The sequence below is a fragment of the Delphinus delphis genome, chromosome 7 (genome assembly GCF_949987515.2).
Source record: "Delphinus delphis chromosome 7, mDelDel1.2, whole genome shotgun sequence".
NCBI classification, from domain to species: domain Eukaryota; kingdom Metazoa; phylum Chordata; class Mammalia; order Artiodactyla; family Delphinidae; genus Delphinus; species Delphinus delphis.
In genome coordinates, this window is record NC_082689.1 from 7,012,435 (window position 1) to 7,026,817 (window position 14,383).

General features: G+C 44.3%; 1 protein-coding gene and 1 non-coding gene across 4 annotated transcripts in view; both read right to left on the minus strand.

Annotated features, from left to right (window-relative positions):
• The window catches only part of ATG16L1 (autophagy related 16 like 1), a 46,865-nt gene that overhangs the window by 23,107 nt on the left and 9,375 nt on the right, over positions 1 to 14,383 (minus strand). For 2 of the 3 annotated variants that reach the window (XM_060015911.1, XM_060015913.1), the window contains exons 5-10: positions 13,310 to 13,561; positions 9,587 to 9,652; positions 7,110 to 7,196; positions 6,397 to 6,453; positions 5,403 to 5,505; positions 2,379 to 2,484 (exon numbers count right to left, since the gene is read on the minus strand). In XM_060015911.1, the coding sequence (XP_059871894.1) occupies positions 2,379 to 2,484; positions 5,403 to 5,505; positions 6,397 to 6,453; positions 7,110 to 7,196; positions 9,587 to 9,652; positions 13,310 to 13,561 (671 nt within the window). The remainder of the gene's footprint in view (positions 1 to 2,378; positions 2,485 to 5,402; positions 5,506 to 6,396; positions 6,454 to 7,109; positions 7,197 to 9,586; positions 9,653 to 13,309; positions 13,562 to 14,383) is intronic. The other variant, XM_060015912.1, reaches the window with a different exon arrangement.
• Positions 3,925 to 4,200, minus strand: LOC132428804 (small Cajal body-specific RNA 6). The gene has a single exon (XR_009520200.1). It is a non-coding gene; the product is annotated as a small Cajal body-specific RNA 6 (non-coding RNA).

Below are 14,383 nucleotides of genomic sequence, written 5' to 3' on the forward strand. Positions count from 1 at the left end.
AGGGTAAAAAAGAGGACCCCCGAACTATTTCATAAAAGGCCTCTTGGACTTGGTCTCTTCCAAGACTCAGTAAATATTAGCCAAGGGGGAAAAATTATAGGCCAAGTAAGCCATTTGTGAAGGAAAGATCCTATAATTAGTTATAGGATATATATATAGGACTGATATTTGTTCCTGAAAACTATAAAAAAATGCTGCCAGACACTATGTTATTTCTGTAGACCTAGTAGAAATTTTTCATTTTATTAACACAAATTATGTTCTGGCACAAATTATGTCAGTATTAATGTTGGTTAGTGTTTACTTCCTCTTTAGCAGCAAAAAAGTAACACTATTACTAATCCCTGGTATCTTTAATTTTCTTATAGGTGTTTTTACTGACCAAGGAGTAAAACGAAAATATTTTTAGTGCTACCTGTATTTAATTGCAAGGCATAATCAAAACAGACTATCTGTGTAGATTTTTATCACAAAATCTCTATTCTTTTTTTTTAAAATTAATTAATTAATTTATTTTTGGCTGCACTGGGTCTTCGTTGCTGCATGTGGGCCTTCTCTAGCTGTGGCGAGCAGGCGCTACTCTTCGTTGTGGTGTGCAGGCTTCTCATTGCGGTGGCTTCTCTTGATGCGGAGCACGGGCTCTAGGCGCGCAGTCTCAGTAGTTGTGGTGCACGGGCTTAGTTGCTCCGCAGCGTGTGGGATCTTCCTGGACCAGGGCTCGAACCCCTGTCGCCGGCATTGGCAGGCGGACTCTTAACCACTGTGCCACCAGGGAAGCCCAAAATTTCTATTCTTATGATATGGTTTTATTATTGTTTTGTAAGTTTCAGCAATTACCATTCATAAGGTGTTTCTTGGTAAAACACAAATTTTGATGGGTTTCAAATAGCTCTAACTGCCAGGGATTTAAGTACTGAGTCATTTCCATGAAAATCAAAGGCCAGGGTAGACAAACTGGGTGCTTTATATGACGTGTTCCAGCAAAGGGATCAGTAGATTGCTCTTGCTCTAAATACATCAGCAGTAGTAACACAGGGACTTTCCTGGGAAGTCCGTGCTCCGCAACAAGAGAAGTCACTGCAATGAGAAGCCCGCACACGGCAACAAAGAGTAGCCCCCGCTCTCCACAACTAGAGAACGGCCGTGCACAGCAGCGAAGACCCAACGCAGCCAAAAATCAACCAATCAATCAATTTATATATATAAAAAAGTAGTAGTAACACACATGCTTCTTCAGCAGGTCTATAGCTCAGAGGAGGATGTTTTGGAAAAAGCAAGGCATCTACAGTCTTAACACTCAAGCTCAGGTCCCAGGTTTCACGACTCCCTGTCCACGTAAATCAACCGTGTAAATCAAGTAGTGTCTCTGAGTCTTCACCTGTCAAACAGGGGTGATACCCACCTAACGGCACAGGGCTATTGTGAGGATCCGAGGAAATAAAGTAGAGAAAGGTATGATGGTGCTATTTATTGTTGGAGAGTGAGCATGTGCTGCAAGTATGGAAACCGGACAAAGTGGTTCCTATAAAACCCTTCAGACTATTCTTTGACCTTGCCTTACTATTATTATTTTTTGGCTGTGCTGTGTGGCTTGTGGGATCTTGGTTCCCTGACTAGGGAATGAACTCAGGCCCTTGGCAGTGAAAGCCCAGAGTCCTAACCCCTGGACTTCCAGGGGAATTCCCTGAACTTGCCTTACTAAATATACATGTATATTTAACTGAATATCAAAATGTTGAAAGTGGGCTATGCCCATGTTCAGAATTCTGGGAGAGGATTTCACTAACTCTCATTTCCTGTTCTAATGTCATCCCATTTTGAGTACTCTGATGTCATTCCTGAAACAATGTCTAATCAAAGAGACTTCAGTCTTGATTTTAGAATCCTTGTCCAATAAGCTATTTGTTAAATACATTTTCCTAGATGATACACCCCTCTGTTTATTCTCAAGCTTAGATACGATGTCAGTCATTTTTTGCTAGGCTATGGCCACTGGTATTATTAAATGCATAAACCACAGCTTGATGTGTAATTTAATTGTAGAGTCCATGACTGTAAGATTTTTTATTTTCCTTCTAAAACCTGTACTATCTTGGAAGATCCCCTGGTCAGTACGTATTTGAGAAAACACAAATGCTAACGTATCTGTAACTCAACAGCATTCTCTAGTCTACTTGGAAACCCAGAGCAAACATCTACTTGGCTGTATCAGCTGTAAAGGATAACTGAGAGGGTAATAATGCTTTGGTCAGATGATTCCTCACACAAAATACTGTATGTTTCAAGAAGATGAACAATTCAAAGACTGCCTGAAAGCAGGGCCAACCAGATGTCACCAACACAGCTTCCTTCTGTTTCTCACTCCAGCGAGATCTCACCTCCGAACACTTCCCAGAGCTTCACCCTCCGATCCATGCCTCCCGTGGCCAGGAGCCGGGAACCCGGACTGAACTGCACAGCATTGACCTCCCCATCATGAGCGTCCTGCAAGACAAGTGCCCTGTTTCAAACCCAACCCCTGTCATCCCCAAGAAGAAAGGGCCCAATACTGATGAACACTCTGGACCCCTAACCAAAGGTTAAACACCTGTCATTAAAGAGGGGACCCAATCACAAACTTGGGTTCCTAGCCCAGAGTCTCCTGATTCTATTATCATTAAATACTTATAGTTACAGTTCTATTTTTTAAATGCAGTGCAACCTTCTTAAAAAGCATTCAGAATCTGTGTAAACTAATTGCCTAAAGTTTGTCTTTGCATTAGTTTTCCTTCTTCTAAGAATAATGTAATTTCAATCTATACTGTACTATGATCTTGAGAGCTTAAAAGTAAGCCTATGGTTAACTGCCTCTTCTGGCCCAGACTGCATTAATACCACATGTTAAACTACATATCAAATTAAGGTACAGCGTGGCTTCTCATGACTTTAAAAAAAGAAGCCTTTTCTTTTTTTAAAAAGTCTTTCTTTTGGTCTCCCTAATACGAATACATCCTGATATGAGTAGATGCTGGTCCTACTGCCACCCATCAGTGTTAGAGTAGAATCCCAGGTAGTTCTTTCTGGAAACAACACGGCACTACATGTACTAGCAGTGAGGCCTCCGCCAAGTTCCTTCACTTCCCAAAGCCTCAGTTTTCTCGTCTATGAAAATAGACTTCTGCAGGTTTTGTGAGCTAGGAACATGTCCGACCATGACTCGGCCTTTGACAAAAGTAGCAGGTGTTATTTTGGCAGAACCTAATTCTTCACAGGGAGATGTCTGAGAACGGCATCCACGTTGGAACACATGATCTGAAAAGGTGGTGGCATTTGTGTTCAAGATGAGAAAGGAAACCAAATAAAAAGCACCCCATCCCAGAATGGGAAGAGAGAACACTAGACATGACTATAATCTCCTCTCTTAAAAGACCATGGATACTGAAATATTTATGAATGAAATACCATGAGATTTGCTTTAAGTTGCTCCAGCAAAAGTGTGGGCGTGGGGTGGGGGGCAGATAAGATTGGCAAACGTGACTGACTGAAGCCGCCCGACAGGAGGACGTCCGGGAAGTTCTTTTACTCTCTACTTCTGCTTATATTTGAAAATTTCCATAATCAAAAGCCAGGGGCGGGGGACCCTGCAATACATGAATGATAAATACTAGATCCTTAAACCTATCATCAATCACTTGCCTAAAAGGTCATTTTGGGAATACAAAATCTGATCTTCACATTTGCTTGGGACTGAAAAAGGTGCCCGAAGTATCGAGAACGTGACTCATGAACCGACTGGAACAGAAACATGATTTCTTGTTACTTTGCTTGATCTGCTTTCTCTCCACCCTCTCGTGTCCCAGGGCTGAAAAGCCGTCTGACAGGGGAGCAAACTTTTTACCTCCATACAATTCCGTTTTCTTTGTAATGGTACCTTTCTACTTCGGAGGTCTCAGATTGAAAACTTGAGATCACGCACCATCACAACCATGGCTGCCTCTCGTCAATCTCCTGCGCGGCCGGTTCTGTTGGACGCTTGTCAGCTGTGCACTGCTCACTCTCAGAGACACACACTGACAGAATCCCCAATTATCAGCTGCTCCATTACCCCATACACACGACTTAAATGTGACAGGAGGGAAAAAATGGGCTGCTGGGAGTTGAGGGCAGGGAAGGCAATGTGACGTTAAGTGCAATCAGACCTTTTACCAATCATCATCGACCTCCGAGGTGCCCAGGCCTGTTAGAGAATCACAGGAGTGGAGTGGGAAGGGGCCTTAATGGTCCCCCGTCCAACTCCTCACCCACAGCAGGACTCTCTTTACAACGACCAAGGTGGCTAATCGCTCAGCCAGTTCATTGTATGGAAATAACTATTAAAGTTCCTCTTTATGCCCGGAACTGAAAGCTCCCCCCATATAAACTCCATCCCATTGTTTTTTTCTTTTTTGCGCTACACGGGCCTCTCACTGTTGTGGCCTCGCCTGTTGCGGAGCACAGGCTCTGGACGCGCAGGCTCAGCGGCCATGGCGCACAGGCCCAGCCGCTCCGCGGCACGTGGGATCTTCCTGGACCAGGGCACAGACCCGCGTCCCCTGCATCGGCAGGCGGACTCTCAACCACTGTGCCACCAGGGAAGCCCCATCCCATTTTTACAGCAAGCCTTTCTCTCCCCGAACGTCAGCTCCTCCAACTCACCCCTCACAACACAAGAGTTAACCCAACTATTTGGGCTTTGCTCTATTCTTCCATCCCCCACCCCATTTCCTAGCCCTGAGCCAGGGACTCTACAATTCCCCAGGCCGGTTGCATGTCCGCTCAATTACCCCAGCCAGGATCCGGACTATCCTTTAGTACTAGGACCCAGCTCCACACTCCAGCTGACAGCCATGGTATCACAGTGGCTTCTGCCCAGGAGTTTCTCCGGCTTCCAACTATGTGCTCCTAATGGTCAGAAGTCACATGGACCTGAGTATAATTTGTGAAGCCAACAGCTGCCCTACTGACCTTCCAAAACAGACCACTGACTAGAAACTCTAAATTGGAGCCAACTGGTGACAACAATTGCATGAATTATTCTCTAATACCTCACCATCCCAAATTAGCTCTCCCCTTGCCCCACCCCCTCATGCTACCCATCATCTCAGCCAGTCCTACATTACAGAGGGTGGCTGCAAATAAATTCTGTTCTCTGAAGAGCGGCAAAATACACTAATTTTACTCACCTTATCAAAGCAACTTTGCTTTGCTTTGCTTATCAAAATATAATCAATCCTTTCTATCAGACAGCCAACAGGTCGTCTGATAGAAAGTTCCCTATGAATAAAACAATAATAGAAAGCTTAGCTGCAGCAGGAGAAAGGGTCCCTTGTCAGGTTCTGTTTCTTTATGAAGCTTGGTGGGCTGTGGGGATAAATCATACTTACGAAGACACACATTGCAGTCGTTGGCACCCTCACTTCTTTACTAGAGCCAGGATGAGTATCCACGTTATCCTGGGGAACTGGAAAGGAAGACACAGAGCGCCTCCTAAGAAGTAACATAAAGGAAAACATCAGGATGGCACAGGCTTACTGTCCACCAAACTCTCAGAAGGGATTCAAAGACATCTTTTATCAATAGCTTCTTTTCCCTTCTAGACCCTCCAAACCACAGAACGATTCCCCAAGTCAGAAGCAACCTCACTCAGTGACAACTGGAAAGACAGTCAGCACTTACCTGTACTCTCCTTTTCGCTAACCCATGGACTCCAAAACTCAACACTGAAAAGCAATCCTGAACAACTGCTGCCCCCGTCAATAAACAGCTACAAATGTTCTCAACTTAATGTAACCGCTAGCTCAGAGGGAGCTCGTTGGTATTTTCATAAAACTATTTTAAGATGATTCCTATGCCTGGTTACAATCATCCTCAGCATACACTTGTGGTCAAGGTGGAGCTGAACACATGCCAAAAGAAAGAGCGACCCGGCCTTGATTACTGTACAGAGCTCAGCCTATTCGCCCGTCTCAGAGGGCTGACAGCATTCCTAGGAGCATGCAAAGCGTCCTGGTTATTAGCACATGTACACGTGATGATTGGTGTAGTGAAGCAGTGATCAGCATAATTATCAACGACCCACACTTGCATGCTGGGCTAAGAGAGGATAATATTTTCACCTGGCAGCATCAGAAGAGTGATGTCCCAAAAGGGGAGACTCGGACAGACTAAAGGGTAAGGCCAGAGATCAGCACGCAGCGAGATTAAGAAAAAGGAAGTTGAGGAAAAAAGGAAGAAGCTAAATGAAAAGCTGAAATTAAGGCATCTGTATACTCTGCACTGAAATTCTGGCGCACGTTTAAAAAACAACAAATCATGTACATGTACTCAGGTATATTTATACACATATTAACAAGGAAAGGTGAAGGTTTTCTAACCTACCCAAAGATATTAGTGATAGAATCCAGAAGGCCTCCAGCAGGCTGCGAGAGTCGCTTACTAAAGAGGAGGGGAGGATAGGTTTAAACCTTAGAAACATTTTGCCCAAATAATCAATCAAAAACAGTCCACAAAAGTACCTGGGAGTGTATTTCCCAATGAGTTCCCAAACCCCAGCTGAGAACCCCTCACAGTACTGAACCACCAGAAAGCATTGGGAAGGTAGGAGGGAAAACCCAGCCTTGAAGTTTCAAAAGAAACACGGTTCCCTAGCACTAAATTAACTTCCCTGGAAATAATGCTTTAGACGATGAACTGTCTAAGTGACCTAACAACAACTTCTAGTGGTTAATGACCAAGCCCATTCTTTTCATCCTGTTTTGGCAAATTAAAAAAAGAAAAGAAAAGAACTCCTGGAGCCCTGGTAAGAATTAAGCATATGATCTAAACAATCACCTGCCTAACAAGGTCCATCTTTCCGAAAGCCACTACACTTTTGCTGCTTCTCTTCACAGCTGGTGGCGGCACTAAGGGACGGCTAGCCTCCTGTTAAGCAGAGGTGACCCGAGAAAGACGGAGACACCCTGGAGCCCGCGAGCCCCATGGCTGAGCGAGCGGGGCTGCACGTTCCAGCTGGGGGCGCCGCACCGTTCCCTGGCCCCGCCCACAAGCATGCTGCCGGGCTGCTCCGCCCCTGGCACAGCCCGTCTACTCACGCGGCTGCTCTGCTGACGGCCCGCACCGGAGAGGCCTCCTCAGCGTGATCGGAGGTTTCATCCACAAGGACTTCAATGTCATCATCCCTGGAAAGAAGGGCAAGAGGCTGAGTCTTTGATGCTGCTGAACAGGAGCTTTGTGATGAGTCTGCTCTGCAAAGGCCGACACCAACACCACCTCCTAATCACACACGGGCTATGTGACTTGGCTGTGACAGAAGCAGTCAAGGCTTCTCTGGAGAAAAAGGAGCTGCCATCTGAGCAACAGCGAAGAAACGATCTGTTCAAGTCAAATCCAGAATTCCAACTGAAAACAACTTTACAAGTGAGCTTTTGCTCTTTTTAGGTCTAAACACAGCTCCCACTTGGAAAGCAATGACATAATGGCTTATTAAGCCTATATTCACATAACCAGCACTAAGGTAGATTTTTCTCATCAGAAGTCTGGTTTGTAGCTCAAGGGCTCCCGCATGCCAACTGGACTGCAGCACTCACTAAGAAACAGTTCCCATGAGACGGGCTGAATAACATAGAGGATAGCTAGGGGCAGCTATGGTGTACAAGAAACTGCCAGGATAGGGAGAAGATCCAAGTCAATAAGGAAATGGACTGCTAAAAGGGCAATGAAGTCAACGGGTACCTAAACAACCCAGTTCTAAATATTACTGTAATAGTAAAAGACAGGAAAGCAAGATCTAAACACAATTCATTTTTGACTGGGTATTTGAGGCTTATATGTTTAAGCATAGCTCTGGGTATTTGCTGTTTCTGACATTTTAGAGAGTCCATTATATTACACATGAGATAATCAAGTCACAGGACCATGCTCCTTTGCTGGTGCAAAGCTCCTCTGGAATTCCCCTTCCTCCCCGTTTTCCTGGTTGCAGGGAAGGCAAGTAATTATTTTGGTCTTAATGACGTCCTACCAAGTTGCAATCTTCATGGAGAAGCAAAATAATAAAATCTAATAACCCAAGACTTTATTACCAAATGTTTGGATTCATAAGAACTTGAGAGATTTTTCCATGATTAATTATCTGGATTATGTAAATATATACTTCAGAACTTGTTACCAAGCAAGTTAAACCAAGTTCAAGTAAATTTATTTTCCTTGGCTATTGATTCTAGGGTCCCGTGTAACTGAACCCAGTCTTGGCCAGGATTAGAGAACAAAGGCAGGCCTGAAGACAGAGAACAGGCTGGGCTTTCTTCTCTTCTCAGTCGTGGTCTGCGGGTCACTTGTGTCCGCACAAGGGTAACAACAGAACAGCAGACATGGTAAGGGTAACAAACCTGAGCTGAGCCTATGTAAATGGTTTGTTTAAGATAGAGTTGTATAGTTATAAAGGTACTTGGAACAGTGCAAAGGCCCAGGACCACGAGAAAATACCAGCATCTGGTAACGCGTTATCAAAACCTTTCAAAGGTGTTAATGTCCTTTCACCTAGAAACTCTACTTGTAGGAAAGAACAGAGATTAAGAACAGGACTTCACAGTCAGACACCCTTAAGTTTCCACCCTGTCTCTGCCTTTTCCTTTGTGATATGGGGCAGGATGCTGGACCTTTCTACACCTAGTCACCTGTTTATGCTGGCCAATAAGAGGCAGACAAATGATGCTTTTATAAGCCGTTATTTTTAAGGAACCAAATCTCATTTCCAGGTCGACTATTTAGCTACTTTGTAGCTTTGGGCAAATACACCTGAGATTCATTTTCGACATGTGAAGAGTATAGAAATTATGCACATATGCTACATCTAAAGCAAAGGCTTGGTATGAGATTTGTTTTCTTATAAATCAAGACCTTTGTCTGGCAGATGACTCCTGAGTGAATTTAAATCACTCCCCTCCATTTACAAGGAAGCAAGCAACATTTAAAAAAACAGAAGATCAGAACTCTAATACTATATTCCAGAGTCCATTTTAAAGAGGAGAAGACCCCACATCCTGAACCAGAGCAAAGGGAATTTAGTCACTAAAATACCCACTGCTCTGAAAACAAAGCTTCAAATCTCAGGGAAGACCCTCCACCCAATTTCAGATTAGGAAAAACTCCATATTGACTCAATTGCTTTTGTTCCAGGAAATCCCAGTTTCTACTTAGGCTTCAAAGGTTTGCCCAAGCTCCACTTGAAGCCACAAACCAAGAAGAGAGCAAGAGACAGAACCCCAGCCCAGCATCACACGGCAACAGCTCCAACCAGAGGCAGAAAACAGGTCGGTCTCAACAGGAAAACAGCGAGGCTGTCACTGGTTAAGGGTGGAGGAAGTCAGAATTCACACTCACAGCTAATGAGTATAAACTGGAACAACTTTCTGGAAGGTAATGGGTGTTTTTTATTTGCTGCCCTAAGTCTTTTCGTTTTCCTTCTACATTTTGTAAAATGGTTTTATAGAAACAGAATATTGTAAGACTATTTCAAAACAGCAAATCAAATTACTACGAGCATAGTTTCGATTTGTACATCTCTACTCACTGCTCAGCTGGGAGAGGTTCCTTTGCTGCTTCTGCGAGCTCCTTCTGCAGCCGGGCTTGCCGCCTCCTATTTAAAAAAAAAAAAAAAAAAAGCCCACTATTTATGTCTACTTAAAGAAAGCATGGGGTTTTGTCTCTCAAAAAACTACTTAGTAACACATTTGAATATTCAATGCACTTAAAGTAACAACTACCCTGGACAAAGATACCCGAAGTCCCAAATCCACAACTGTAACTTCAGCAAGGATCCTATTATAATGGATTTCAGAGCAAAGCCCTAGGAGGGATTAGAGAGAGCAGTGAACCAGCAAGGGAGAAGCCTGCCTGTGGGGACCCGGGGCCTCTCAGGACAGAAACATGCATCATGTTCATCCAGGGTTAGTCATGGTCGAGACTTAGTTTTCTGAAGTAAACAGTCTCACGCTAACATATCAAGAGCATGAATAATAATAAAAATTTACTTGTACCTAGCACGGTTTTTTTATTTTACAGAATTTGACTCATTTAACACTTATAACAAACTTTTTGAGGTTAAGTACTATGATTCCCATTTTATAGACGAGGAAACTGAGGTATAGTGAGATTCTTGAGTCATCAAAATGTACAAGGCTTCAGTTTACTAGGGCTGGACACACAAGTCCTGGCTGCAGCAGAATTTTAATGTCGTCAGCAGCCGCTTCCACTCTCTCCCCTCTCAGAATCATTTTTGTCTTTCCTTCCCAAGTCCTCAATTCAGGAGCTTCCTAACCTTTAAACCTTGGCCTCCCTCTCTTTTCCATGGCAAGTTCACCTCTATCTGTCATTTCTGCCCTCGCTGTGGAGGACCCCCAACCCAGAACTCTAGCACTGCTACTGAGCTCAGGTCAAGAGTTCTGCTGGAATTTTTAAAAATTTTTCTAAATTAAAAAACAACTTTTCTAAGTTTTTAAAAAAGTTTCTACTATAGTGATAATTCTCAAAATAGGGCAAAGTCCTGTAGGTGGCACATCAGAATCTGCGATGGGATGAGGCTCTAGCTTGAAAAAGTGCCTTACACTCTTAATCTTAAACCTTGAAGATGAAGAGTCAGTTTTACAGGACAAGTGACAAAAATTACAGGTTAACAAATTTTTCTTAGCTGGAATAGATGACCTATAAACTATCTTTGAGGGGAAAGCAGAATCCCGGTGCGGGGTGTGTAACACTCCTCTAAAGGAAAGGCACCTGTCTGCAAGGAGTGGGTAAAGGACAGAGCTGGAGTCACGGGGAGAAAAAAACACCCGCAGCCCAGGCTTCATTACGACAGCGGAAATGTCCTTCTTTAATGCTGACAGCTTCTTACACAGCAGCCACCGTGCCTGCCTGTGGGGACACACCCCAGCCTTGCAAGGGAGGCGGAACACAAGCAGCTATTTCAAAAAACAGCGCTCCACTATGACCCAGGTAAACAAAAGCTGCTAGGAGAGGAAGGACATCTAATCTGGGAAATAGGTAGGAAGGGGGAAGGCTTCTAAGGAGGAACTAGTTGAGTCAAGTAACGAAAAGAATCCCCAGGTCCCACACGTGCAATCAGATGGTTATACGTGCAATGGTATATTCCTAGGATAACATTCCAAAGGACAGAACAAGGGCAGGTATGTAACGTGCCTCACTCCCCATTTTCACTAGAAAGTTTGGGTTGTCCTTGCCCACGGTGATGATCAAGGGCTCTCCCTCTGCAGAACCACACGCCTGCCCACTTCTCCCTCAGGCAGGCTCTCAGCCCGAAGCCTAACAACTTCCACGGAGCCCCGGTGTCCTTACCACCCCTAAGCTGCCCAAGAGCTCCACATATAAGCCACGCAATTTTACTTAAACATGAGACAGAAAGAATATAAGGACAGCTCACGTTTTCTTAATACAAACTTAAGACGTATATATATTTTGAAAAGACTTTGCAAAATCCCACTGTATGAAAGTATCACAATTTCTCCCCCCACCAAGGGATATACCGCTTCTAATTTCTCACTACTGTGAATAATGGACTATCACAAAATCGTGCTTGTGAACGAACCTCATCACTCAGGATAAAGGCCAACAAGTGGGAACCATTTTCAGGTGCCTGCCATCTCCAGGGCCCTCCAGGGGTTAGGGAAACAGCCTTCACATCAGCAATGTGAGGGGCCTGTCCCACCTTCCTCCCAACAATCCTTTTTGCCAGATTCACTGAGCTCGTCCACTTCTTTCATGAACTATCTATGTTACAGCCCTCTGTCTGAATGCTCACCTGTTCCTTACTGACTCTATACTAAGGATACATATTTTATAATAGCATAGCCTATTTCCTTGTTTTATAGTGTTCTTCGATGTTAAGAAACCTACAATTTTTATACAGTCCATTCTTTATTACCATTACTTTTTTTTGGGGGGGGGGTGTTTTTTTTTAACCTTTATTTGCATTTATTTTTTGCAGCATTTATTCCCGGGCCATAAGTTTTTGTTTCTTCAGGTATATCTGTTTCTTCTGGGCAACCTCCTCTTCTGGTTTAGGAACAATCTGTTCTTTTTCAGTAAGGATCATCTCAGTGTGGCAGGGAGAGCTCATGTATGGGTTGATCCGACCATGAGCTCTGTAAGTCCTGTGCAGCATCTTGTGGGCTTTGTTCACCTGGATGTGCTCAGTGACCAGAGAATCTACATCTAAGCCCTTAAGTTCAGCATTACTCTGCATTTTTGAGCATGTGCAGTAAAAATTCAACACTCTTTTTGGGCCACCAACCCTGTGTCCAGCCCCACTGTTTGGCCTGGGCGCACCTACCAACTCCATCACTGTAACGACGGAACGGCACACATTGCTTCTTTAAAGTGACATCCTTCAGATACTTGGTGGTTTTTCGGATGTGCATATCCTTAATGGCCTGGGCAGTTTCACAAGTGTTCTTAAAGTGAACATGAAGATTTGAACCTCTTGACTTGCATGATTTTGTGGGGTTTTCTGGGTCAAGTGAATAGCGAACCATGTTTAGAGGTCACCTCAGGCTGCTTACTGGAAAAGCTACCATTACGTTTAATGTTTAGAAAGTCCTCCAATACTCCTATTTAGGAATTTTTCATAAAACAAACAGCAGAGAGTAACATTTTTTGCTTCTACCTTTTGGTTTCCGTTTTTACACAGATTTCAAAATCTTTTTGCATATATTATTTGGTAGGATTAGGGCTCTTTGTTATTCTTTAAGGCTCTTTCCTATTCCATGCATTTATTCTTTTAGATAAACTACAATAATCTTTTCAAATTCTAAACTACTGATGTGGGGATTTAAAATAAAATGTTCTAATCTTTTGAACTCATTACTAGTGAGGCTGGCTCACGGTCTTCTTGTACGCTAGCCAGATCAGAGTTTTTGCTATGGGTTGGAATAGTTTTACAAAATGGGGCCGTGGGGGGGGAGGATTATACGCTTTTTCTAACTCTGGTTTAATTTACACTGTTCAAGAACTAGCTTTTCTTCTTGAAACATGGAAAGAATTTGCTGGCAAAAATAGCAACGGGCCAAAGCCCTTTTGGGAGGTAATCCTTTGCTCAGCTGTAAAAGTGTTCTTATAAATGCAAATCTCTTTCACACCCACCGCCACTTCTAATTTTGTTAGTGCTTCCTGGTGCCCCCACCCTGTGGTCAGAGCTGCCAGGTTGGTTTCTTTCTTTTCTAAGAACTAGGTGCGACTTCATTAAACAATGGAAATCACTGACTGCCGATTCATCTCCCACCTTGAATCCTTCTCATTCTCCGCATTTAAGCGATTAGCTTCCTGGGCTTTCTCAGCCATCCATCTGGTGACCAGCTCCTGGTTCTCCTCAGTAGTCTTCCTCAGTTTCTCCTCCAGGGCAGTGAAAGTGATCTGCAGGGCATCATATTCATCCTTCAGGGTCTGGTTGGCTCTTTCAAGGTCCTGAAGCTTAGTGCGTAGTTCCAGGCACTCGGTCTCGAGATCAGAGATGGTCTGCAAGCATTCTGCAATTCTGAAAACATGACGGGAGAGGGATACTGCACAAGACCTGTGTGAGCTTGGGCACCAACAATGACCTCAGCCATCACAGCAGGCACCTCACTTGGCCAAGCCCAGCCCCAGGGGTTTACAGGACAATCCCATTAATGGAGAGGAAACACCTAGGGCAAAATTCATCCAGACTATGAATGACTAGTTAAAGTATCTTTTAGAAAAGCAGGATGGGAAGGAAGAGGGAGCTTTTGATGCTGAAATAGTGTAGTAATGGGAGATTAAAAGGAGGCTGGGTATCTTGTGCATTCCATCAGCTCTATCACTCACTGAGTGTGAACGCCTGAGTAGGCTCCCCACCTTTCTAAGCCTCTAGAGAGCCCTCTCTGCGGAGTAAGGGAAAAGGCACAGATGAAACCCAGGCTCCCCTCCAGCTCAAAGATCCTAGGATTTGGAGTCCCTGTTTATCTTGACCGGTAGGCTTCTCCCAGATCAAGAACAACCCTGCCCACAAACTCATCCCCGTTCCCAATGGCCGGGCACTGGGCTATCTTGGTCCCATCCCCACCACAGAAGACACCCGCTCCCCCAGGCAATGGCCATGGGGAGAACTGTGAATGCCTCAGGGACACTTCCAAGAGCGAAGCTGACTTCTCAGGGGTGTGCTGGGGCCCTGGAGGACGGAGGGCACTCTTCTTGCCTTTTCCATCCTCAGAGGGTAGAAAAGGACCCCAGGCTATGTATGCACAGAAACGAAACTTGTGCTGAGCCCAGTGTGGCTACTGTTTGCCACCGATCACCACTGGCCCCGCTCACAAGAGTACAGTAAAACAGGCGGTGAGAT